This window comes from Magnolia sinica, chromosome 13 (genome assembly GCF_029962835.1).
Source record: "Magnolia sinica isolate HGM2019 chromosome 13, MsV1, whole genome shotgun sequence".
NCBI classification, from domain to species: Eukaryota; Viridiplantae; Streptophyta; class Magnoliopsida; order Magnoliales; family Magnoliaceae; genus Magnolia; species Magnolia sinica.
In genome coordinates, this window is record NC_080585.1 from 10728761 (window position 1) to 10756735 (window position 27975).

Genomic DNA, 27975 nt, shown 5'->3' on the forward strand with positions numbered 1-27975 from the left:
CTCTTTGCTTTATATAGGAGTTGTTTAAGAGGCCTGATGTAACTATTCATGCAATAATTAATCAAACCATGCAAAAATTGTTGCATGTGGCTAGCCCGACAGTAAAAAATGGCTAGCATTAGCTAGTCTCCCACATGCAAAATGGCCATAAAATACCAAAAAATGACTAGTTTCTCTTCAACAACCATAAACGGCAGAAAATGACTAGTTTCTCTCCAACAATTAGAAACATTCCATGGTGTTTATGACTCTAGATTAAAAAACATCTAGTTATCCTTACCTATATAAACAGCGTGGGGCTGGTTCATTCGTTCAACACAAGCAAGCTAATTCATTCTCTAATCTAAACTAGCAAGCTACAAGCATTTTGTGATCAAGCTAGCAGGTTCAATACGAACCTGAGACTACCAGGTCCATAAGATCTAGACCAGTGCAGTGGTTTAAGCAAGCAAAGCTAATATTATTTTTATGTCTCTATTTCATTTGAAAACTTTTTTCCTAGCTTTTGTCTACCATTAAAATTGTGTTTTCAGAGTTTTATTGGTGGTTCTTTCGTGTTTGCTAAATGCAGAAATACACACGAGCTCGTCGTATTTTAGAAGCTATTTGCCTGGAAACTATCAACAATCTCGATGAACTTGAGAATGAGTGAATAAAGCTTTAAAGACAACATAATTATGATTATATGTACTTCAACCTATCCTTAATCTTCTGTATTTTTAGTTTCCAATTTCTTTTACCATAATTATAAATCTGTAATTTGATATTAACAAATCTTCACATTGGATGCATCTCGTCTTTGGTCTCACATATTAAAATGAGCTGGCAAAATAGATGGATGGCGTGGAGCCTGGAAGCTTTTCCAGCACTGACTATCACCAATGTCAATGCTGGAGAGGCACTACCGACTGAATAGGTGGTACCCCCACTTGTCTCGGACACAGATTTCAGTTGCAGCATTCAGTCGGTACCCCCACTTGTCTCGGACACAGATTTCAGTTGCAGCATTCAGTCGGTACCCCCACTTGTCTCGGACACAGATTTCAGTTGCAGCATTGGAAAGGTAGGAGGGCGCACCATAATGTTTTTGAGAAACCCACCCCCATACAACCATTCTACAAGTTCATTTAAAGACACGTGACAAATTGTTTGGCAGATCCAAAACTCAAGTGGGCCACACAAGATGAAATAATAGGGATTGAACTAGCACAACTGGAAGCCTTTTTATGTTTTCATTTTAGTTAGAATGGCATATAAACATATGGTGAACTTAAGAGCAACATTTCTTCCACTCAGAATTTTTATCTCATGTCCTAAAATAACCTCCCAAATGGATGGATCGGATGAATTTCTCACAAATATCATAGTGGCCCCACCTAGCTTCCCAGCACGGGAAATCTGTGTCTACCTATCTCAAAGCATGAATAGATCAGTTGAAAAATCATCACATATGAACAACCAACTTTCCAGGAAATATCAAACCACTTGTGTCAAATGAATAAACTAGAAGTTTGGAGATACAAGTAGAGATTTTCTGCTTGTTGCAACATGATTGGCGTACATCATCACTTACCCAGTAATATTACAATCAGGAAAGCTATACTTGTGTAAGCAAAGGATCCGGATTCATAAAGTAATCTTCTTAACTGTTCATAGTTTGGACGGTTTAGTTTAACTATTTATGTCTTGTTTGTGGAAATATGACTTTTATGGATATTTTTCATTTTTTAACTGCAATAAATACCGACATGCAATGCTCAGATGATCAAATAATATTTAAGTTTAGATTCACGGTATATCTACACTGGGTATCATAATTTGAGCTGTTTAATTAAACTAACTTGATGCCACGTGTTCAATTTCTTTTTTAAATTTTAAGTGCATGAGTATCATCCACAACCATCTATCAGAGTATAACAATGATGTAGTCTGAAAGGTAGATAGTGTCCTGAGGCACCATGTCCGTACAATTAGGTCCATGGTTCATAATCCAAACAGCTGATCATTGGCCACACTGTTGATAAACCACAAACCAAAAACAGCAAGCGGTCCAAACTAAACAAAAAGAACCCCAAAGACTGGACGGCTAGGATCATCCAATCATGGATATCTTTCTAGAATGATTAATCCCCGGTGGCTGTCATCATCAGATCGACGCTCTGGGCCACTAAACCATTTGACCCACTTATAGCCAACGTGGATTGCCTGGTGACCTAGATGTGGGACCACCGTGACGTATGTGTTTTATCAACGCCGCCCATCCTTTTACCAGCTCATTTTACTGAAAAAAAAAAGAAAAAAGAAAAGAGGTAGATATAAAGCTCATATGGACCGCATAGCAGGACAGAGTGGAGATTGGACACCTACCATTGAAAAATTCCCGGGGCCACAGAAGTTTTGGTAGAAGATGATATCTGTGTTTTCACTTTGTCCAGGTATGTGTGACCTTATGAGCAGGTTGGATGGCAATTAAATATCATGGTAGGCCATGGAAGGTTACAACGGTGGTTGTCATTATCCCACTGTTTCCCACGGTGTGGTCCACATGAGCTTTGGATCTGACATATTTTTGGGCTCAGAACCTAAAGTCGGCTGAAAAAACGGATGGACAGCGTGGATAAAACAAATATATCACGGTAGGGCTCAGAGAGTCGGATCACAGCGATATACGCACGGAGAGCCGGAGAAGTTTCTAGAAACTCATGGAGAGGTTTCACGGAAAGACGATTGCGATACAACTGGATTTCGGAAACTTCTGAAAAAAATATCTCGGCAGTTAACAAAATGTCATCGCATCTCTCATCTTTTCCAGAACTTTCGATTCCTCTTCCTTATATACTGCCTCTCTTCCGACTGCCCTTTTCAAATTAAGTGACACTACCAGACTCATTTCGAAATTCGTTTAAAAAAATCCAACGTTTGTCAAATGGCAACGCACCGTTGACATTCTGAGATGAAATTTTCCTGATCAAAGTCAGAAAACCCAATTCAGGGAATCCAAAACCCTTATGGTTGAATCTATTTTCTTCAGCTGCCTAGTTCAAAAGATCTGTTTTTTAAGATGAAATTTCCCTTGCAGGTATCATAACATCCGAAACCCATTTCTCAAATTCCAAGACCCATCTGATTTAAACCTCTTTTCTTCACATACCCAATTCGAAAAATCCAATCTTTGAGATGATTTCGACCTTCAAATCCCAAATCCTGGAAACCCATTTCAGATAGGCTCAAACCCAACTCGAAAAATCTCGCCTTTTGATATGAAATTAAGCTCTTTTTCCTGAACCCATTGAATTGTACCCGTTTTCTACTCGTTTTCCTGAATTTCCCATCTCTAGCCAAACAGAGGCCTGTGCCAGGGTAGAAACTAGCATTCCGGATCTTATATTCCTTTTGTTTTTTTTTTTTTAGTATAAGCCTCTGATCATTTGTTTTTAAATACTTCCATCTCTTGCAGGAGAAAGCAATGAAAGGTGTGGTGGTGAAGGAAGAGGAAGCTGGCGGCAGCTCGTCTTTTGTCTTGTCTCCACAGCCGATGGAGGGATTGCACGATTCCGGCCCGCCTCCGTTCTTGACAAAGACATTCGACATGGTTGAGGACCCGGCAACTGACTCGGTCGTATCTTGGAGCCAATCTCGCAACAGCTTCATCGTGTGGGATGCGCACAAGCTCGCCACAAATCTCCTTCCCAAATACTTCAAGCACAGCAATTTTTCCAGCTTCATACGCCAGCTCAATACATACGTAAGCACTCGAGCTGTTTGATTCTTTGCATTTCCCTGACAAAGGCATTAAAGCTAGTTATTTCTATTGATTTTGGTGTTTTATGATTGATTGGAGTTGTTTTCTTTCTTTATGTTTGGAACTCGAAATATTCAAATGTGAAAATTAGCGTGTTTTGTGATGAGTTTCTTGTGAATGGTTGTGGGTTTTACATATATTTTAGTTTACTACTGAAATGTGAGTACTTTGAATGGATCCATGAGTTATTTTGAAAAAGGTTTTAATTTTGATTTCTTGAGTTCTCAAGGCAGATTCTGAATTTGAATAGTTGGTTTTGCAGATTTTCATTCTCATTTTTTATTTTCCGAGTCCTTCGGACATCTCAGATACTGAATTTGGAGAGTTGGTCTTGCATTTTTCTTTTTGGTTATTGTTTTATTGGAGTCCAGTCAGCTCAAATGGGGAATTGGGAGTGTTCTAGACTTTCATGGCATCGTTATTGATATTCTGCAATTGAATCTTTCAAAAAAAAAAAAAAAAAAAAAGAAGGCAAAAAAAGAGAAAAATCTGCAATTGGGTTCAAAGTTTCTGCCACTGAAACCTTTGAATTCAATGTTCTCAAATGTTCTGGACTTGGTGGTGCTGATGGCTTTTGAGATTTCAGTTAGCTAATGCTTCTTGGGTCTTGCAAATATTTCTCTCTGATGAATCTTCCAAGTATTTGAAACGAAATCCACGAGTTATTGTAAGCTCTTTGAAGAGGATTTTGTTGATATCGCAGATGTTTCTTCTTTCTGACAGTTCCCAAATTCTTCAGAAACTTCAGATGTTGAATGCTTGCAATTCTGAAAGTACTAGATATTTGTGACATTGATGTTCTTGAAGATTCTTTAACAATTCTTCAAATTTTGGTGTATTTGAGTCTAGAGGTTCTTTTTTATCATTGTTTAATTGCATCCATCTTTCTCCTTGAATTCAATGTTTGTATATCGCTTGTGAGTTTGAATCCGAGAAAAACATGTCTATGTTGTTTCAACAGAATCCCAATCATCTACATTTCCCCTATCTCTACTACGGATCTGAACTGTACCTGTATGAAACGATGGTTACAGGGTTTTAGAAAGGTTGATCCAGATCGATGGGAGTTTGCAAATGAAGGGTTTTTGGGAGGGCAGAAGCATCTATTGAAAAACATCAAGAGGCGAAGGCATGTCCCTCAGAACTTACAACAGCAGGAAACCAGTGCTTGCGTTGAATTGGGACAATTTGGTGTGGAAGATGAAGTGGAGCGACTGAAAAGAGATCGCAATGTACTAATGGTTGAAATCGTGAAGCTTAAACAACAACAGCAGAACTCCCGAGCCCAACTCGCTGCCATGGAAGAATGGTTGCAAGGTACAGAGAGAAAGCAGCAACAGATGATGGCCTTCCTGGCCAGAGCTCTTAAGAACCCAACTTTTGCCCAGCAGCTGATGCAGTGTGGTGAGCAGAAGAAAGCATTTGGAGGCGTTGGAGGGAAACGTAGATTGCCGGCGAGTGCAAGTTCAGAGAACCTGCAAGAGGAAGTGATATCGGCCATGGGTGCTCGGGCTGTTAGCTACCCACATCAGACAGTGGCTGAGGAAGAAGTTGCGATTGAAACGGAGATTGAGATGCTACTTTCTGCCATGGATAACAACTCAGGCAGTTCTAATACAAATCCAACTGTTGAAGTTATCCCTGGCCATAGTGACTGGGATTCGGGTTCCGCAAATGACATTTTGTGGGAAGAATTACTGAATGAGGAGCTGATTGCAGGGAATTTAGAAGAAGGGGAAGAAGAACAAAGGGAGATTGATGTGGAGGTGGAGGATTTGGCTGCTAGGCCATGTGATTGGAGTGACAATCTACAGGTCTTGGCTGAGCAAATGGGTTTTCTGGGGTCAAAGCCATGAAGGCAAATCCAATCGGAATAAAACCCAAACGCCCAATGCCATCTTCTTCCACCATCTTTCCAGTATTTATGTTGTCGTCCTCTACGTCTTCATACCTGGGTTTCGCCATATATGCACCATTGTGGCTGTATCCATTGTTTGGCAGATGGCTTTTCTGGGGTCGAGGCAGTGAAGCCAAATCCAATCGGAAGAAAACCCAAACGCCCACCACCATCTTCTGTCTGTCTTTCCAGCATTGGTGCTGTCGACCTCCGCATCTTCGTGTGTGTTTCGCCCTATTGGTACTGTTGTGGTGGTACCAATTGTTTGTTGTAGTGTGTTTGCAATGTACTTGTCATTGGGAGGGAGTGGTGTAACTAAAGTTGGGGGTGTTTGGTCTGCAGGGCGGACCAAAGATGCAGAGGACAGCAGCGATGATAATTCAGTTTCTATATCCTTTTTATTGATGTCCTATTTTTGGACTGTTTCTGTTTCTCGTTCCTATTCTTTGTTCTTTGATGGGGCTTCTTAGATAATCATATTGATTTAGCTGATGATGATTTTGGTTCTGTGATGTGTTTTGTAGGTCATGCATGGTTCGAGTCAAGGAGAGATGGCCGGAGACTTTGGGGAGGAAGCAGTAGCTGCAATCTTTCTGCAATGGCTGTTCTTTCTTCCTTTTCCTTGATTCCTTGCTGTAATGGGTGGCCCAATGAAAGAGCGGTAAGTGTGCTTGTTATATGCTGGATGAAATGATGTTTTAACTTTTTCATCGGAACATCCACAACTGATAAGTAGATAGAGCATGATTTCATTAGACATGTTAAGGTTGCAGAATTTCCTGCGTCTCTTGCTCTACTGGCAATCTACATCTCTTTGGGGGGGGATTCACCATATATTTGGAACACATGTACCCTCCTAGCTCATAAGGACTTGTGAAATTCCCTTTAGACAACAGTTTCTCTAGCTTTTATTAGGACCTTGAGTCCAAAAAAATCAGGTCGATACAAAGCTCAAGTGGGCTACACTTGGGGGACAGCAGGAATACGGTGGACCGCCATTAAGAGCTTTCTAGAGCTACCAAGATCTTTTTATAACATTGAATCCATTGGTTTGGTGAGTACAAATGAAAAACAAGTATCAAATGGATCCACACAGTGGTAGATTCATAAGAATTTCATCACTAGGTCATGAGTTCAAGCATCCATTGCAGTATGGGTCCACTGCGAATGTATGGGGCTTGCGATCTCATATTAGGCCATGATCCCAAAAATATAACAAATCAAAATGTCAACCGGACCACACCTGGTGAATGGATGTTTATCATTTAGAACTTCTTGAAGGCCATAAAAGTTTTGGAGGGAGCTGATATTTGTCTCTTCTCTCAAGTTTGTGCGAGCTAATCAACAGGTTGGATTGTAAATAAACATTATAATTGGCCTTAAGACGTTTTTAATGGTGGGTATCCAATCACCACTGTTTCATGTAGTGAGATTCACATGAGATTTGAATCTGCTTCAGTTTTGTGCTCATGCCGGTTAGATCGAAAAATGGATGGACGGCATGGATAAGATATATACATGTGGTGGGCGACATAGCTTTTCCAGCACTGACCATTACCGGTCCGGAGGGGTCACACTGACCCTACCGAAGCGAGTCCCAAATGATAGGAAATAATTGCGCGGCCAAGATTGTAGTCCTTAACATGAGGTACATGTTATATCCAAACCTGGTATCTAAAGTTCAAATGGACCACACTGTAGAAATAACTGGGGATTAAACATTTACCATTGAAACCTTCTCGAGGGTTGCAGAAGTTTTGGATCGTTATGATATTAGTATTTTTTTTTTTTTATCCTTCATTTACGTCTATGTGACCTTAGTAACAAGTTATCTGGCAAATAAATATCATGATGACCCTATGAATGTTTCAATGGTAGGGAGCATTGTCCTCAATTTTTTTTTTTTAAATTATTTTTGTTTAGTGTGGTCCGCTTGAGCTTTAGATATAATTGATTTTTGAGGTCATGTCATGAAACGATATCTACAAATGGATGAACAGTATGGATATAATAAATATATTACGGTGGGACCGCAGAACTTGGTAAGGTTAACACACCAACGAAGTCGGTGGTGAATGGCACACCACACGTTCGGCTTCCGAAATGATAGGCACAACGTGGCAAACCAACACGACAACTTCCGTCACAGATAAAGGTGAAAATTACTCGCAGCAAATCAAACCCGATTCAGTGGATTCGGAGAGATTTGATTGGAGATAACAAGACATGTGCTGAAATTAAACGCCGATACGATACGTAAGGAGCCACGATTTTCCTCCATCAGATGAATCCGCGTCCCAGCGTGTCCAGGACTGCGTGGGCTCATAGAGATGTCCCTGACAAATCCACTCCGTCCATCTGTTTTGAAAGACCACAATAGACAGGATTCTATAAAATCAGTCAGATCTAAAACTTACGCGGGCCATACCACCGAAACAGTGGGGATTGAACGCCTGACCGTGACAAAAGTTTTGAATCATGATCATATTTGTTCCTCAGTGGTAATAATTCTATGAACAGTTTGGATGTCATATGATCATATTTCAACAACGGACGTTGCTGTTACCAGTGTTTTGTTGGTAGGAGCCAGAGCCATATGAGTTTTGGATCTGCCTAAATTTTAAATTATTACGTACATATCTTTGGACCCCACAGACCCGGGCACAGATACCGGGTCACAAACAATCCGCTCCCACATGCTTCATGCGCATATATCAAGACGAGAACTGATTAGATTCAGGCTGGTGTACCATGAGTGGAAACGGATTGGCTGCTCCCCTGCAACCAGCAAATGGCTTATGGTCGGTGCTCCTTGGGCTCACTATGATGTATATGTTTCATTCATACTGTCCATCTATTTTTATAGATCATTTTATGGTATGAGACAAAAAATAAGGTATAGCCCACTCTAAAGTGGACCACGCTACAGGAAACAATGTTGAATAAACGTCAACCGTTAAAAATATTTTGGGGGCCATAAAAGTTTCAGATCAAGCTGATCTTTGTTTTTTTTTTTTTTTTCCCTTCATCTATGTCTGAATGAGCACATCAACAGATTGGATGTCAAATATACAGTACAGTGGGCCTTAAGAGGATTTTAATGGTGGATATTTATTTGCTATTTTTTTCCCGTGGTGTGGTCCACTTGAGATTTATATCCCTCTCATTTTTTGGATAAAGCCCTAAAATTATCTGTAAAAATGTATGAAAGGAATGAATGAAATACATACATCATGGCGGGTCTCACATAGCACCCACCACCAGCCTCGGGCTGGTGGCAGGAGAGCAGCCAATCCGTTTTCACCATGACTAATACCGTACAACCCTATCAGTGAGCGAAAAGGACATGAACAAACGTTTTGATCACCACGCGTGGGAGCCGATTAGGTGAGACCCGGGAATGACTGTGGGGTGATCCATGCGCCGTAAATCCAGGCCTTCAAACCGTTTCGAAAGCTTATTTTACGACATGATGCAAAAAATGAAGTGGATCCAAATCTCACGTGGACCATACCTCAACAAATAGGAGTGATTGAATCCCTACCATTAAAAAATTCATGGGTGATAAGAGAATAATTATTTTCCATCCAACATGTTTATAAGGTCACATAGGTTTGGATGAATAGACTATACAAATTCCAGCTTAATCCGGAACTTTTGTGGCCCACTTGAGGTTTCAAGGATCTATTACCAATTTACGACTGTTTCTTTTATTAAGCTCCACCTAAGATTTGGATCCATTTCACCGTTTCAGATCATGCCTTAGAATGAGTTTTCAAGACGGATGGATGGCATGGATGTAGTCATATACATCACATTAGGCCCCACAGTCAGGGGTCCCACCCACCCTGGTGGACCCAGGTCTCACCTAATCTGCTCCTGGATCCATCCAGGTGGGTCAACCCTGGGGCTTATGGTGATCTGTTTGCTTTAAATCTATGTCGTCCAACCATTTTAAAAGCTTATTTTAAAGCATGATCCGAAAAATGAAGTTACTCAAATATGAGGAGACCTGCGCCCAAGGAAATGGTCTTGATTGAATCCCACTATTAAAAACTTCACGAATTCCACTGGGATGTTTATTTTCTATCCGACCCGTTGATAAGGTCACAAATATCTTAGACGATGAGACCACACAAATATCATCTTAATCCAAAGCTTTTGTGACCCCAGGAAGCTTTTAACGGTCAATCGTCACTGGGTAGGCCACACCTGTCTGCTCAGTCAGATCGTAGGTTGTAGATTGATTCCTATGTTGTGCCCCACCTAATGAAGTGACCGGTTTGATTTTTGTGGCAAGCTGTCTTCACAGTGGGGACTACTGTTTCAATGGTACCGACGTCTCACACAGGTGGTATATTAGGGAAATACCGTATGGTAGCACAACTTGTAATACCTTGCCTGTCGGTTATCAGTTCCTGTGATACTGGGTTTTATGTATAGACATGTTATGCCCACGCATACGCCCATGACAAATCTACTCCGTCCATCAGTTTATCAAAAGCACGATGAGGCATGATTCCAAAAATCAAGTAGATCTAAAATTTAAGTGTGCCACAACACACAAAACAATGGGGATTGAATACCTATCATTGGAAACTTTGTGGAGGCCACTGAAGTTTTATAGCCCACCTGAGTTTTGGATCTGCTTGATTTTTAGAATCCTTTTTTATTGTGGGCTCAAGTAACTGGTGGACAGAGTGCATTCATCATGACCACCTCTGTAATAACTTACTAGCTTTGGAGGGGAACGGATTGGCTACTCCCACTGACACTATTCCGGTGGTTGGTGGTCGGTGCTCTGTGGACCCCACCATGATGTATGTGTTTCATCCATTCCATTAATCCATTTTTAAAGATCATTTTAGGGATTGATATGAAAAATGATAGAGATATAAATCTTAGGTGGTCCACACCACAGGACAAAAATAATGAATGGATATTCACAATTAAAATCCTCCTAAGGCCCACTGTACTGTTTATTTGACATCCAATCTGTTGATTTGATCATAAAGACCCAGATGAAGGGAAAAAATAAATAAAAAATAAATATCAGCTTGATCCAAAACTTTTATGGTCCCTAGAATTTTTTTAATGGTCAAAATTCATGCAACACTGTTTCCTGTAATGTGGTCCACTTGATATTGAGATATACTTCAATTTTTTTTATCATATCATAAAATGATATATAAAAATAAATGGACCACATGGATGACACACAAACATCATGGTGGGCCCCACAGAGTACCCACCACCAGCCATCCATCAGCCAATGGCTAGTGTCAGGGTGAGTAGCCAATCCGTTCCTGCTTTAGGGCCTGTTTGGACGGTGGGATTAGAAGGGATGAGGTGGGATAAGATTCAAAAAACATAATTATTACCCATGACAGAATTGTCCCCTGTTGCCATAGGATAAGATTAATGCCATGCTTTCTTGTTAATACGGTGGTACATTTAATGGATATACTCACCATCATTTGAAATTATTGAGAATAACACAAATGTGTTATATCTAAACTGTTCATTTGTTTTGTAACCTCATTTTATGGCATGGGCCTACAAATGAAGTAGATCCAAAACCTATGTGGCCCCAAAGAAGTTTTCAACTGTAAGTATTCAATCCCCATTGCTTTCTATGATGGGGTCCACTTGAGCTTTAGATTTACCTAATTTTTTGGCCCATGCTCTAAAATAATCTCAAAAAATGGGTAGACGGTGTGGATATAATCCACACATCATGGTGGGACCTACACAACTTGCTAACATTGAGAGAAATTGGCACAGGACCCATGCAATTCCATCAAATCTAATTCCAAGCTTTTCCATTCTTTCCAAAATGGAGTGGAATTGGCACGGGACCATATGAATCCCATCCCACGTAATCCCTTCTAATCCCACTGCCCAAACACACCCTCAGGGCCTGTTTGTTTTTCTATTTCACGGGCATTTACAATTTCCCTGTGCATTTATGACATGCTCAGGGAAATGCATCGGTTTTGTAGCCGGTATTTATCACAGTATCCCTTGTTTGAAAACAACCGGCGAAAATGCAAATGCAGATAAACGCGTTTGTTTTTTTGGCGGTCACCATGGTACGGAGATATTGTCTATGGAGGTGCGGCAGTCCCCTAATAATTGAAGTGACGTCACAGGCATGATATGTAGGCCCACCATGATGTACGGTGTGTATCCATGCCGTCCATCCGTCTAGATGGATCATTTTTAGGGTAATATCCAGGCAATGAATCACATCCAAAGCTTCAGTGGATCCCACCATAGATCGAGGGGGGAAGAGTGACACCACCGTTAAAAAAATTTGAAGGCTAAAAAGGTTTGCTAGAACATTTCAACGGTGGTCAACAGTGGCATCCACTGATTTAAGTGGTGAGGTCCACCAAAGCATTGGGTCTACTTAATTCTCCACCAATATGAGGTGAAACAAAATGTCCAATTGGATGGACATTGCAGATACCACACATGCATTATAGTGGGATCCATCTAATCTGTGACGCCTCTTCAGTAGCGACTTTTTCTACTCAAGCCGATAGCATGTACTCCGACCGGACCCATACAAGTCGTCCAGTCCACTTGGGAAGATCATCAATATGGCGCATTCATTCCATTCAAGTATTGCATGTTCAAAATCATAAAATCACTATCGACCAGTATGGCGCGGTCATTCCATTCAAGTATTGACGTCACAATAGTAGTGGGGTCCAGTTGTGTGGGGCCAACAGAGATGACTATTGTAAAATCCATTCTGTCCATCAGTTTTTCAAGACCGCAATATGATAGGAAATTAAAAAACATGATTAAATTAAAAGTGGAGAAAACACCTACCTGATAAAACATCTACTATCATAAACCTACTGAGTGTGACAATTGCAGCTAAGTGCAAAAAGTCACGCTAGCCACAAATTCAATGTCCAAAATTGGAGAAGACACTGTCCTCCCTGCCAGCATACACATTTTTAAACATCTACTTCATGTCCAAAAACAGTACTAGTTATAAACGATAAGAAGAACCCAACCGAAATAGGATAATCTAAAACTACAAAGTCCATATCAATCCGTCCACTGCGGTCTAGCGCCAATACATGACTTGAACGGTGATAATGAAAGCCAGACAACCAACGATTATCCGAAACAGTGTTGCAATTGCATCTGGTGTATCTTCCACAACTTCTTGATGTTTCAGTGTGTAATCGGTGTACGGACTGAAACAGGATGGTCTCGGCTCAGTAGCTGGAGGGATCATGTAATTGGTGGTGGAATACAGTCCACTGTTCAACGTAAGATTATCCTCTTCCTTCTCGTTTGACCGTACAGGTACACTTGTACGTTCTAAAGACTCACAATAAGCTGACCAGTGAAAGAACGCCTCCGACGCAGATTTGTAACCCTGGAAATGAGCATTTGAGTAGCCATCAACATGCTCCCGGCACTCTTCCCATGAATAATACACCCCAGGTCGCCGTCCATTGAAAACAACATAAATCTTTTTACCCATCTGCACATGCAACGAAATAAAGCCGATCATACCTGGAGAACAGAATCACATATTGAAGCACCTATCAAGTTATCATATACATCGTGCACATCAAACATGCATGTTGTTCAACTTAGTTACAATAATCCAAAAGTATGCACGTGCTTACTAGCAACGTGTGATATGTTACCCAAAAGTGCGACAAGAAACATGTAGAAATCTCCAAAATTAACTTATACAATTCCAAAAAGTATTATAGTTAAAAATTATCTTAAAGGCAAAGCCTACGTTTAACTGCTTCCAGCCAGTCAAACTAGGCAAAATATTCATTCATACTTGGGGTCCACCCCCATCCAGCAGCATCCTTATGAATGATATTCTCTTCTCTTTGGCAAAGTTAAGGAAGGAGGCCCCATACGCTTCTTCTTTCGATAGCAACTTTGTCGCCCATAAGACCTCATCATTCGTAAGTCCCTCTAACTCTTCCAAAGCCGGTATAATTTGTGCCATCCGACCAAAGTTCTTACCCTTATCGATTGAAATAGCAATTGACTTCATGGCACCCCCAATATCAACCATAGCAGTGCCAATCATGTCAACAGGTCGCTCTCCCCTCGGTCTCTTTTTAGAATTAACTGTGGAATTCGTGTTGCCGGATGCATTCGCATGCTGTGTCGGACTCGGATGAGGAATGTTGTTGCCTCCAGGGCTATTGTCAGACCAATGGATATGCGGTGCATCATCGCCAAGATCTTCAGAAGATATTATGTTAATATCATCATTCAGATCAACAGTGTGGTTGGATGACGCATCTGTATCTCTCCGTCGAGGAGTGGTTGTACAGGGAGGGAAGTTGCCAGTGGCACATGATTTACCGGTAGCCCTGTCGTTTCCGAAAATGAAGTCGAGATCATCATATCTGGGCATGGGTTTGCCACGGAACTGAGCAGCATCTGGATGAGACTACACACAATACAAAATAAGTTCAAGTCATTAACATCGCACTTTGTATGATGACATATGATATAACTAGTAAACGAGTATTACCTTAATATAGTCCATCCACACTTCATCTGATGCCACGACAATTAGTAGGTCTAGGTCCCACCCAAAACCAGATGCACTCCGCAGATCTTTGACGGTGAAGAAATTTTTTTTTACTGTGCGTATGCGATTCTTTACGTTCGCGTTAGTGACCTTGAGGCCTAACTTCAACAACATATTTTCTGCGATTCCTGTAAATGATTCTATTTTGAAGCCAGCACCACTTCTTCTTCCGGAAACGACTAGCTCCATTAGTCCGTCGATGAGGATGTCATCCATGTCATCCATCCACCGAAGAACACCTCCATAGGACTGTTCCTCAATTCCACTGTTCAGTGTATGCTTCCTGGGTGATCTCCGTGGGATACTACTAGGTGATCCCAGGTGATTTTTGGTCGGAGTAGATAGACCGGATCGTCTATTCGATGACATGGACCCACTTCGGTCTACCTCAATCTGTGAGAAGATAAATTATGAATACAAGTTTAAAACATTAATCTACCCCATGATTAAATATTATAAACTGAATCGTAGACTATTCAACAAAAAAATTCAAAAAAGGAGCTTGCATATTATATAGATATATATATATGGAACAGTCGGCATTGGTGATCTAGTTGGGTCATTATTGAACGCTAATCCAAAAACCATCGGTGATGTTCGTTTTAATACAATGTATTTAGTTTGTTCGACTCACTGGATGAGCTTCGTTCCACATTATGGACGCTATTTCATCGCGTTTTCTGGCCCACTCATCTCTTTCTTGTTGAGTGACATTCAAAAGCACACGACCTTCATCGAGGACGGATACTTCTGTAGGTGATGGGGTCACACCATCGGCATCACAACTTGATGACTCCTCAACATCAAACATGTCATCGTCTCCAAATTGAATTATGAAGTTGTGTAACACACAACAAGCTAGCATTATCTTCACTTGAGTTTGTACAGGATATTGTGGAGCAGTCTTTAGAATTGGGAACCTAGCTTTCAAAACTCCAAAACATCTTTCAATTACATTCCTCAGTTGTGCATGACGATAATTGAATAACTCCCGAGCATTGGATGGTTTCCGACCGGTACGATACTCATTGAGATGGTAACGCACACCGCGATATGGGGCCATGAATCCAGGTGAGTGTGCATATCCTGCATCCACTACGTAGTATTTACCTACATTTTGAAAATAATTTCTAATCAATATCAATTCTTGTTCATTTGATGTTATAAAGCTATCAGAGTACTTGATGTCCATGGGTTTACCATGGGGTATTACGAAAGGATCGCCTGAGTAAGTTAAAGCACTTTGCAAAACACGTGCATCTGATGCGGAACCTTCCCACCCCGCTAAGACGTAAACAAACTTCATGTCAAATTTGCAGGCTGCCATGACATTTTGGGATATGTATCCTTTCCTATTTCGATAGACAGCACTATCTGTAGATGGTACAAAAGCAGGAATGTGTGTCCCATCTATCGCACCGATACAATCCTACGTTAAACTTGTCATACGTTAGGTGATATTGACATTTGTAATTTGAAGAGAAAGGATCGTCATCAACTGGAAGTAAGATATGTTATGTCATACCTGAAAGTATTGAGCCCAATGTGGGTTCGATGATATCTCCACTGCGGTCTCTATTGTAGGGAGTGTAATGTAATCTCCATATAAAGAAACGACTGCATCCAAGACTCGATTAAAGTATCGGCTTACTGTTTCACCTGACCTTATAAAATGATGTCCAATCACTCGGTTCCGGACATTGTGACTTAATGTATGGAGGAACATGACAAGCTATTCTTCCATACTTACATGCTTCGCATCCGCCAACAGACCCTTATCTCGTAAAATTGAACAAAGATTAAAGAACGTGGTCTTTTTCATCCTTAGTTGCGAAACACAATCGGTCTCCCTTGCCCTAATAATCCCGTCGATAATACGGGCACGGTCATAATCAGCAGACCTTGGAGGATTTCGAAAGAGGTAAGTTCGACAATACTCCCCAGCTGCTATTGCAGCAGATCCCGCAGCCAATATTACTGCAAAAAATTCCAACTCTTCGTCCGTCCAGTCGCTCCCAGCCATAGTGATTCACCTCTGTCTATATAGGATGCATGTGAATTTGATTAGAACAATGACATGATAATTTGTGGACAGATATTTGATACTCCATTGTTTGATACTATAGGGTTTAATTGGGGAATAGCAACGTGTGATAACCATCCCACATCAATTTGATTTTCTAGCTAAAGTGGGCCACACAACAGAAAACAATGGAGATCATATGCCCACGCTTGAAACATTTATGGGGCTACAGAAGCTTTGGATCAGGCTAATATTTTTGTTATTTCAGTCCATCCCCATCATAAGGAATTTACGAGCATTTGGGCCACTTTATAGATAATTTGGATTGTATAAAAACACGCATCCTTAAAAAGTTTGAATGGTAAGCAATTCATTTCCACTATTTATAATCATGTGGTCCACCTAAATCTGTCCATTTTTTGTTTCTAATGTCTTGAAATTACCTTCCAAAATGAATGGATGGAGTGGATTTTCCATAAACATCGCGGGTGGGCCAAACATAGCTTACAATGGTAGAAATATCCTGAAAAAGCTTTCATAGATGACAACTTCGACCGGACCATGGGGTGAATGTTTCATCAAACCTATGTAACGAGTTGGACCGGATTCATCATACATAACATAGTGGGCCCTGCAAACGAGGGTCTTTTACACACTCGTGGAACATGTTTATAGGGATTACAGTCTCTGTTCAAATCTACACCGAATGTATGTCATGCCAGCCCTTCTTGTCTTGTGTACATGGCACATGTTTATAGAGCCATTCTTGCATGGTAGCCATTATAATGTGTGATGGACCCAATGGACGGCTTGGATTGATTGGTTTAACTGTTTAAGTCTTCAGATACAACTGGAGCACTACAGTGCTTGAGCAATCCATCATGTCAACATCTATATGATTCTATCTATATCCAGAGCTTTGCTACGCACGCACGTTTACAAGGCAGATCATGTACACACCACGTATGTGCTACTACCATGGTACATAGCCACATGCTGATAGCCATGTGGATAGAATATTTATGAAATCCACCCCATCCATCAGGTACATTGCCTAATTTTAACTTTGGAAACTAAATATCATGACCATCCAAAACTCATACAGGCCACACCTTATGAAAAACTTGGGATGGAATGTCACCATTAGTTTTGTGCAGGCACATTGTGGTGTTTATAAGCCATCTAATCCATTCATCCTATGTGCCCTAAACAGAGTGATTAGGTGATATAGGCCCAGATGAAGGGGAAGATTCAAAAGATCAGCTTGATTCAAAACTTTTATGGCCCCAAAAGGTTTTTAATGGTCAATGCTCATTCAACACTTTTTCCTATAACGTGGTCCATTTTAGATTGGGATATACCTCAATTTTCGTATTATACCATAAAATGATCTGGAAAAATAGATGAACGGCATGGATGAAACATATACATCAGAGTGGGGCCCACAGAGCACCGACCCCCTGCCATTGCCCGGTGCCGTGGGGAGTAGGCAATCCATTCCCCTGCAATTGCCCGTCTTCTTCTGGGAAGCTTTCAACAGTTTTGAGTGGCCCGTCTTCTACACCGTGCATCCATTTTTTCTTATCATTTTCTGATATTAAGCCCAAAAAATGCGGATCCAGAGCTCACGTGTACTACACAATGGGGATTAAACTCTTACCGTTGAAAACCTCTTGCCGGCCACAGAGGTGGAAGACGCAGTTGATTTTTTTGTTTTCTATTCATCCATTCCAAATGTAACTTTATTAATAACTTGGATGGAAGCAAAACGTCACTGTGGGACGTAAAAAGGTTTCAACGGTGATGGGTTTCTCAACGCTGTTTCATGCGGTGTGGTCCATTTGAAACCAAGATCTTCCACTGATGTTGGGTTAAAATGAACCATTGGTGGAGAGGTTTCAGACGGAGGTGGATAGTTGGTGATAGATTCTCACACCACGTACCTGAGTCTGCGGTGGAGAGGTTTGGACTGAGGTGGTCGGTGCCGGACGTCTCTACCTTGCAACCGGCTGGGTTCCGAGGAAGCACGAAAGGCGAAATGCACCGAAAGTAAACCTGTCAATAGGAAGAAGATAAGTCCGGCGGGATTGCAAATGCGGGATCTGCGAGTTCAAAGATAAGAGAAATTCATCATAACAGAGGAAGAAGAATTGCTGGAATACATACCTGCGAGGGAGGTTTGCGGGAGACACACCTCCATTTGAGATTTTCCACCGATATATAGACGAGGTGGTGTGTTTGTATCGTTGCTCTCGCGGACCACAGAGACGGTGCGTCCTGTCTCCGAAATATGCGCCAAATATCTGAGATTTCCTGGCGAATCCCTCTCTGATGAAATGGGATTTCCCTTCTTCCCAATGCACGCCGTCTTTCCGTCACTCAAACAAGAGAAGTGGTCATTATGACCCATTTCACAGGTGTTTCACCCAACACCGCGAAAACAAACAGGCCCGTAGACGAGCGCCGACGCTCCTTGAGCTCCGGGTTGTACGGAGAGCTCAAAGTTACGTGGCCCAACAATAATGTATTTATTATATACACACCGCTTATCCATTTTCCAAGATCATATTAGAGCATTAGAAAAAAAATTTGAATCATATTCAAGACTAAAATGGACCACACCAAAAATCGCAGCTAGGATAATGATCTTCACTGTTAAAAAATTCGTAGGCCCACTATAATGTTTATTTTCCATCCAATATGTTAATAAGGTAAAAAATACATGGATGAAGAGGATTAAAAAATTTCATATTGATCCCAAACGTCTATGATCCCCAAAAGGGTTTCACTGGTAAACGTTCAATCTCTCACTGCCTTTTGCAGTATGGTCCACTTGATCTTTACATCTATCTTATTTTTCAGCTCAAGCCTTAAGCCGAGATTTCCAAATGGATGGACGGTTTGGATATAACACATACCTCATGATAGCACCCACATAACTTGCTGACGTGAATACCGCAGCTACCATTATCTACGCGCCCCCACCATTATCTACGTGTCTTATCCATGCCGTCCATTCATATTTTATCTCATGCCTAAAATAACACGTGTGAATATCAGAGGCTGCAACAAAAATAATAATTTAACAGGGGCTATTAAATGCTATCATTAAAAACTCCTTAGATGTGCGACACCGCAGCATAGACGGTACGAAGGGACAGCACAAATATCAGCTTCATCCAAAACTCATGTAACCTTGGAGAAGTTTTTAACTGTGGCGATCAATCACCACCATTTTATGGTGTGGTTTGATTAAGATTTGGATGTTAGTTTTTTAAAAATTATTTTAAATAAAAATGAATGTTAAAAATATTTGGGGTTTTTTTTTTTTTTTTTTTTTTTAACCTTTGGTAATAGTTCCATATATAGTAGAGGAGAAGAAAAGAGATTCACCACGTGTGAAGGGCGTTGAGTACGTTAATTTTTGCTTGGTAAGACAGAAGAGTATTGACGCTTGCACGCACGCATGCATATGACCAAGCGTGATCTCAATATGATGGCATGGGCATGTGAAGCAATGTGGCCGTAAAGGCGCTATTGAGCCACTTTACCATGGAGAAAATATCTAAGAGATATCTCTTTGCTTTCTATACTAGCAGTTTAAGAGGTTTGATGTATCTGTTCATGCAATAATTAATTAAACCATGCAAAAACTGTTGCAGGTAGCTAGTTTCCCACATGCAAAATGGTCATAAACTATCAAAAAACGGCTAGTTTCTCTTCACCAGTTAGAAATTGCAGAAAGTGACTAGTTTCTCTCCAATAATTAGAAACGTTCCATGATGCTTATGACTCTGGATAAAAAAACATCCAGTTATCCTTACCTATATAAACAACGTTGGGCTGGTTCATTCAATCAACGCAAGCAAGCTAATTCATTCTCTAATCTAAACTAGCAAGCTATAAGCATTTTGTGATCAAGCTAGTAGGTTCAATATGAACCTGAAATTACTAGGTCCAAAAGATTTAAGCCAGTGCAGTGGTTTCAGCAGGCAGAGCTATTATTATTTTTCTATCTCTATTTCATTTGAGTACTTTTCTTTAGCTTTCGTCTGCCATTAAAACTGTGTTTTCAGAGTTTCATTGGTTGTTTTTTTGTGTTTACTGAATGCAGAAATAGACACAAGCTCGTCGTATTTTGAAAGGTATTTGCTTGGAAACTATCAACGGTCTCAATTAACTTGAGAATGGGTGAATAACGTTTTAAAGACAACATGGTTATACGTACTTCAACCTATCCTTAGTCTTTTGTATTTTTGGTTTCCAATTTCCTTTACAATAATTATGAATTCTGTAATTTGATATTAACAAATCTCAACATTGGATGCATCTCGTTTTTGGTCTCGCGTATTAAAATGAGCTAGCAAAATAAATGGATGGCCTAGAGCCTAAGAAGCTTTTCCAGCACTGAGCATCACCAACGTGGATGCTGGAGAGGCACTACCGACTGAATGGATGGTAACCCTATTGTCTCGGACATGGATTTCAGTTCTAGCATTGGAAAGGTAATAGGGCGCACCATACAATTTGTGAGAAACTCATCCTATATACCCATTCTACAAGCTCGTATAAAGACATGTGACAAATTGTATGGTAGATCCAAAACTCAAGTGGGCCACACAAGATGAGATGATAGGGATTGAATTAGCGCAACTGAAAGCCTTTTTAGGTTTTCATTTTAGTTAGAATGGCATATAAACAGAAGGCGAACTTAAGAGCAACATAAGGCTTCCTTGAACATGGGATCCACTTGAATTTTTATCCCATGTCCTAAAATAACCTCCCAAAACTGATGGATTGAGTGAATTTCTCACAAATATCATAGTGGCCCCACCTAACTTCTCAGCACGGAAATCTGTGTCTACCTATCTCAAAGCATGATAAGATCAGTCGAACAATCATCACATATGAACAACCATTGGATATATATATATATATATATATATATATATATATATATATATATATATATATATATATATATATATATATATATATATATATATATATATTTTTTTAACTGTCTAGGAAATATCAAACCACTTGTCGGTCAAATAAATAAAATAGAAGTTTAGATATACAAATAGAGATTTTCTGCTAGTTGCAATATGATTGGCCTACATCATCACTTACCTAGTCATAACACAATCAGGAAATCTCTACTTGTGTAAGCAAAGGATCCGGATTCATAAAATAATCTTCTTAACTGTCCATAGTTTGGACGGTGAGTATCATAATTTGGATGGTTTAATTTAACTATTTATGTCTTGCTTAAGGAAATAGGACTTTTTTTTTTTTTTGTGTGTGTGTGGATATTTTTCATTTTTGAATTGCAATAAATGTCCACATCCAATGCTCAGGTGATCAAATAATATTTAAGTTTGGATTCATGGTATATCTACACTGGGTATATCAAGCCCCAAACTTGGAAATCGGGCTCATGAAATTTTCGATTGCCGAATCTGGTACTGACAGCCTTCGTAGTACTCCATTCTCAGCTCCCAATGCGCATACACCAGGTTCTGATCCTACGATCTTACAAGGAGGATTTTCTAATGTATATTTATCTCGTAAGAAACATAACCACAAGTATATCCAAATCACAAAGGCAACATCATCATCGCATATCCACTAATATAAACAGTTGAGTACAATGCTGAAAGGAAAATACACATATCGAAATCAAAGCTCTAGAGAACCGCTGCACGCTTCAAGCTCAACGCTGTTGCAACCTAACGCCACCTGCATGCATCTATCGTGCATAAGCTTATACAAAGCTTAGAGGGTGATGTAAGTGTGTGCACAAGGTAAGTGCCAAGTATACAATACAATGCCATAATCATACAATATTGAAAATACCGGCAACATCACGAATCATACGATATCAGAGTAAGCGGAAATACTGACAAGTTTATGAGTCATACAATATCAGAGTACGCAATACAGATCAGCTATACAAATGAGGAGTCATAAATAGCCAAATATTAGATGCCGAGGATACAATGTAATATATAATTCCTTATGAGTTCACGAGTACTGTCAGCCGTATCTAGGCCATGAAGAAACATAGTAACCCAAAATCTCATATGCCTGCGAATGTAATATAATATGCGATGCGAATGAAATGATTAAGCTGGAATGTGAAGTCAGGATGATAATACATAGTATCGCAGGCTACGGGGTCCATCACAAGAGACTTCTATTCAAACCAGTCCGATACCTAAATTTGGATAGTAAGACTCAATGTAGTAAACTTTTGATCTCAGATTAGTCGCGCGCACTAACCGAAATCCTGGCCATTGCGAAGGTACACGTAACAAATAGTTACACACCACCAGCCCGAGTGAATAGTGAATGAATGAATGAATGAGTATACAATTCCTACTCAATAAGTCCACATATCAGTACTGTTCATCTCTGAGATCATCACCGGGGTCTAGTACACTCTACACCAGCTTGCGCCCCATCAAGCGCACAACTGGGTAAGTGGAAAAGACTTCATTATCTATCTGACCAGTAGTCAGCCAATATCTACCCGGCACGTCGATAGCGGACCCATTCAGGAATTTTCAAATAGGGCCATTTATGGCAGCCCGATGCTAATAACAGATTTTCGGTGTCCCATCTGGCCATCCACGATATGCCTCTGGAGGCTACGACCCTGATGTCGTTAAGGCGTATAGTAATCACAATACACAATGTGAGATACATGAGTCATACAATCCAGTCATGCATCAATCTTGCGTATACCGTGCGCTCATGTGAGATAATCTTCGCCTATCAGGGAGTCTCATAACAACCTACCCAATGATATATGTAATGGTCAACCACATCTCATAACGAACATGCATATGATGCGTATGGGCATGTATTATGATGCTTATGCTGTCACATACTCATAATCGGTATCAATAACCAGCATCGACAATCGATCTCGATAATGTGGACATTTAACTAACATTGCCCCTAAGGAATGACCCACATAGAGCTTAACATATAGTGGACCCTCACATAAGGGCCAAAAATACAACACCATGGGCCTCACTTAAGAGCTTAATACACATCACGATGGGTCTTTCACATGGGCCTAACATACATCACAATCTCCATAGCCTGGCCCTCAAATGCACCATAATGGGCCTTATACAATCATGATGGGCCGTGTCACATGGGCCTAATACACATCACATGGTCCTATATACATCGGATGGGCCATGTCCCATGGGCCCCGAATACATCACAATGGGCCACAACCCATGGGCCCTAAACACATCGCAATGGGCCCCTCACACGAGTCCATTATGCATCACATCAAGATGGGCCTCAATGGATGGCCATAAATTCATCACATTGTGTATCATATATATTAAGTTGGCCGCATCACATGAGCCACATATACCTCACAATGGTCCTCTAACACGGGCCTAATATATATCACAAGGGGCCACATCTCATGGACCTTTTATACATTGCATTAGGCCTCGACAATCGGAATCGATTTCAACAATTGGAACGATCAAACGGAATCGGCCTCGATAATCAAAATCGGTCTCGACAAACGGAATGAGCCTCAACCAAACAGAATCAACCTCGACCAAACGGAATCAGCCTCGACAATCAAAATCGACCTCGACCAAACAAAATCGGCCTCGTTAATCTAACTCAGTGAGGATGGGTCTAATAAGGCCTAAAGGAAGGTCACAACGTGGACATTTAACCAACATTGCTCCCAAGGAGTGGCCTACATAGGGCCTAACACATAGTGGCCCATGGTCTCAATCAAATGGCCAATATATATCACATCGGGCCTCATCAACTGGGCCCTAAATACATCATATTGGGCCACACACAAGGGCCTCGTACACATCCCATCGAGCCTCAGCAAATGGGCCCCAAGTACATCACATCGGACCATATCAATGGGCCGCACCAACGGGCCTCATATACATCAAGTGGGCCATATCAATGGGCCGCACCAACAGGCTCATATACATCAAGTCAGCTATATCAATGGGCCGCACCAATGGGCCTCATATACATCAAGTGGGCCATATCAATGGGCCGCACTAACGAGCTCATATACATCAAGTGGGCTATTCAATGGGCCGCACCAACGGGCCTCATATACATCAAGTGGGTCATATCAATGGGCCGCACTAAAGGGCCTCATATACATCAAGTGGGCCATATCAATGGGTCGCACTAACGAGCTCATATACATCAAGTGGGCCACATCCATGGGCTTCATATATAACACGATGAGCCCCATGGATGGGCCGCACCAATGGGCCTTATACATCAAGTGGGCAACATCAATGGACCAATACACATCACAATGGGCCACGACATATGGTCCAGAAATACATTATAATGGGCCTTGGCACATGGACCATAGATACATCACATCGGGCCATAATTCATGAGCTTCAAATACACAATAGGTGGGCCCTACACATGGGCCTCATACATGCCCAAAAATGAATTATATCGAAAGATCATCTAGTCCATACCACAAATAGCAATGGAGATAATGATTTCTACTATTAAAATCTTACAGGCCCCACCACAGAAAGCCGTGGGAGTAGCCACACCCACTGTTGAAACATTTATAAGATCCACCTTGATGTATTGTTGAGGTCCAACCTATTCATCAGTTAACATAGAGATAGATGAAGTGAAAACAAAAATATCAGCTTGATTAGAAACCACGGTGGCCCTTAAGAAGTTTTGAACGGTGGATGTCACTGTCCCCTCTATTTTCAAGGGTGGGGTCCGCTTGAACTTCAGATCAGACTCATTCTTTCTCTCAAGCCATAAAATGATCTCTCAAAATGGTTGGACGGTATGGATACAACATGTGCATCATGGTGGGTCCCACTGTCCAAGGTTTGGACGGTGTGGACCCACACATACACCATGCATGGTCTAGGGGACTTGCTGACGCTAAAACAACAGCTTGTGCAGCTGTGTAATACGCTAGCCAATCCTCGTCCAGAAAGGGGTGGGTCCCACTTAGGGCCCATCAGCCATAACTTTAATATATATCATATATATATATATATATATATATATATATATATATATATATATATATATATATATATATATAACATATAGTATTTCATATAGTCCAACGTCCAGATGGACGATCTGGACGGTGAGACTTTCATACATTACAAGGGGCCCACCGTCCAGAGATTTGGACGGTGTGGATCACATACATCATGGTGGATCCCAAAATCCTTTCTGGATGGTGAGGATGCCACACGTACAACACCCCATGTCCCACAAACGAAGGATGGTTGGGATATCCAGCACATACATCAGTACAAGGTGGGGTCCAAAGAACTGCTGGACATTTGGGTGGCATATATACATCGTGGTGAGTCCACGCTGGCAAAACAGATGGATGCTGTGGATATTAAAATGCATACATCACAGTGGCGTCCCACAGCAGCACCGTTCATTAGAAAACATATATCAAGGTTGGTCCCACTGATTGATGGACAATGTTGATCTAAAGAACGCACTCCCCTTGGAGTCCACTGCACCGTCCAGATGGGGATCTGAAAATACATGCATCAAGGTGGGTGCCACCTGATGGACGGATGGTGTGGACGTATGTAACGCCCTGAATCTTCAAGACCTGAGTACACGACTCATTTCCCAAAAACCCGAGTGTTAACCTTAAAGGATGGTCAAAGTCGAGTATATATTTTTCCTTTATTAGAGTCAGAGTAAGCAGATGAGCATAGAATGAACAAGTAAGCATAAAGGGGAATTTCAAATTTCATTTAGAATATACAAGTAGTTGCCCATAATGACTTATACAAACCAATGTCTCCAAAATTAACAAATACAAGAATTATATGATACAATATATGAGAAATAGTATAATGCATGTAAATTTGAGCCGCAAGACCCCTCAACTTCTCAAGGTAGATACAGTCATGTAACTCTGGTACTTGAACCCGGCTCATCATCAGCCTGAACCTGAAAATCACTTAAGTCACCTATGCTACCTGTACGGTTATATTTATTTGATGGATGAGTGGCCAACTCAGTGTGAACTCTCCTCAAGATTATACACCGCCGCATTAAGTAAGCATAGTTATAAAACAAAGCATACAAAACAATACATGATACGGGTCTTATTATGTGCATGGATGCGTGAAGTATGTAATCATTGAAGCTGCGAAACATCATCCAGTCGGGTCACCCATGCAATCATTGACCCAGGTAAAACATTCGGACGGGCATATGACTAGTCATCAGCGCAACATTCAGCGTAATCATGAAGCATGATGATCCAAGTCATCATCATAAATCGAATGACTGGTCATTAGTGCAACATTCAGCGTAATCGCAGGGCATAATGATCCAAGTCATTGTAAATATGTCATGTATGCATGATTAACCAAGTCATTATTAGTCCATTTACAACTTGCCAATTTAAATAAACTCAAAGGTCACTACGGGGAGCGTATAGCCCAGTGTAAGCCGACAGCTCGGGCATAGGTCTCATACCACTATTCCCGGCTCATGAGACTGCCACCTTAAGATGTTTAATGGTACCTTGTCTACTAGTGGCCAATCATATTACAACATATGGGGCTTACAATCACATGTGGTTGCACTATATAAAACATCGGACCCATCTAGGGCAAATATCAAAACAAAACCACGTAGTGCGAGTATCAAAATATGCCACATAGGGCCGATATCAAAACTATACGATAAAGACCATCCTTAAAAATCATTGGGCACAATAACCCTGGATGGTAGGCCCACATCAATGATCCATTTAGACCACCACTCAATAACCACCAAGTTGAAGGTCCATTATGATCACAACTAGTTAAATTACATCCTAAGTATGGGTGTACATTCATATGTGAGAATTTTCCACTAATGTACCAGTTTAAGTTCCATTAACAATCCACAAAAGAAAATCCATAAGCATGAACAATTATACAAAATAATCATAAAGCATGTAATACAACAATTCAATTTCTACCAGCTAACACATGTGATTATAAAGGGAGATCAATTATGAATTTAAATAAAAAAAACTATAACTTAAGTTAATGAGAAGATGAAAAGCTTAAGGGGAAGAATCCTTATACTTGAATCGCAATCTAACGTTGCTAGGAAGCGCGTGCACCCTCAGAGTTGAGTCCTACCATGGATTATGAACTTGTACATGAGATTAATGTACTACCAAGTGTCTACGGTCAAGATTTATACGACCTAGGGTTTCTATTACTTTTAGGGTTTTAGTATAGGATTAGGATTTCATCATAGAGTTTAGTTATAGGCTTTAAATTCTAGGAATTGAATCCTATACTAGTATTCCCATTATTATCATTATTATTATTAGTATTGTGTAATGGGTCAAATGATATTCCTAATGGGAGTATTAATCCATTGATATGAATAATGGTGGTTCATAAGTTCACATTTGAATGTATTAACATTATCTAACATCTTTATAATGACTAATAATCTCTTTAGATAATACAAGTAATAATAATTGGATATTTTCTAATGATAGTACAATAGGTAATATTAATGATAATATTTTCTAATGATTTTAAATTGTAACTATCAATTCCCGTCATGATAATGGATATTATGATTTACCATGAATTATGAGG

General features: G+C 40.5%; 2 protein-coding genes across 3 annotated transcripts in view; both read left to right on the forward strand.

Annotated features, from left to right (window-relative positions):
- The first annotated feature begins 2722 nt into the window (after positions 1 to 2722).
- LOC131222772 (heat shock factor protein HSF30-like) lies at positions 2723 to 6495 on the forward strand. 2 transcript variants are annotated; one of them, XM_058217965.1, is made up of 3 exons: positions 2723 to 3360; positions 3458 to 3745; positions 4837 to 6495. In XM_058217965.1, the coding sequence occupies exons 2-3, from the start codon at positions 3467 to 3469 to the stop codon at positions 5656 to 5658; spliced, it is 1101 nt and encodes a 366-aa protein (XP_058073948.1). In that variant the 5' UTR covers positions 2723 to 3360; positions 3458 to 3466; the 3' UTR covers positions 5659 to 6495. The 2 variants fall into 2 exon arrangements, with proteins under 2 accessions (XP_058073948.1, XP_058073947.1); XM_058217964.1 differs by having other exon boundaries at positions 2723 to 3079.
- The window catches only part of LOC131222770 (heat shock factor protein HSF30-like), a 29825-nt gene continuing 8060 nt past the window's right edge, over positions 6211 to 27975 (forward strand). Inside the window, exon 1 of the mRNA XM_058217961.1 lies at positions 6211 to 6360. Coding sequence (XP_058073944.1) covers positions 6211 to 6360 — 150 coding nt within the window. The remainder of the gene's footprint in view (positions 6361 to 27975) is intronic.

Bases quoted from the DNA above. Each gene is read 5' to 3' on its own strand.
- LOC131222772 (XM_058217964.1), top strand. The intron at 3,746-4,836 runs GTAAGCACTCGA...CGATGGTTACAG, and splicing joins TACGCCAGCTCAATACATAC to GGTTTTAGAAAGGTTGATCC.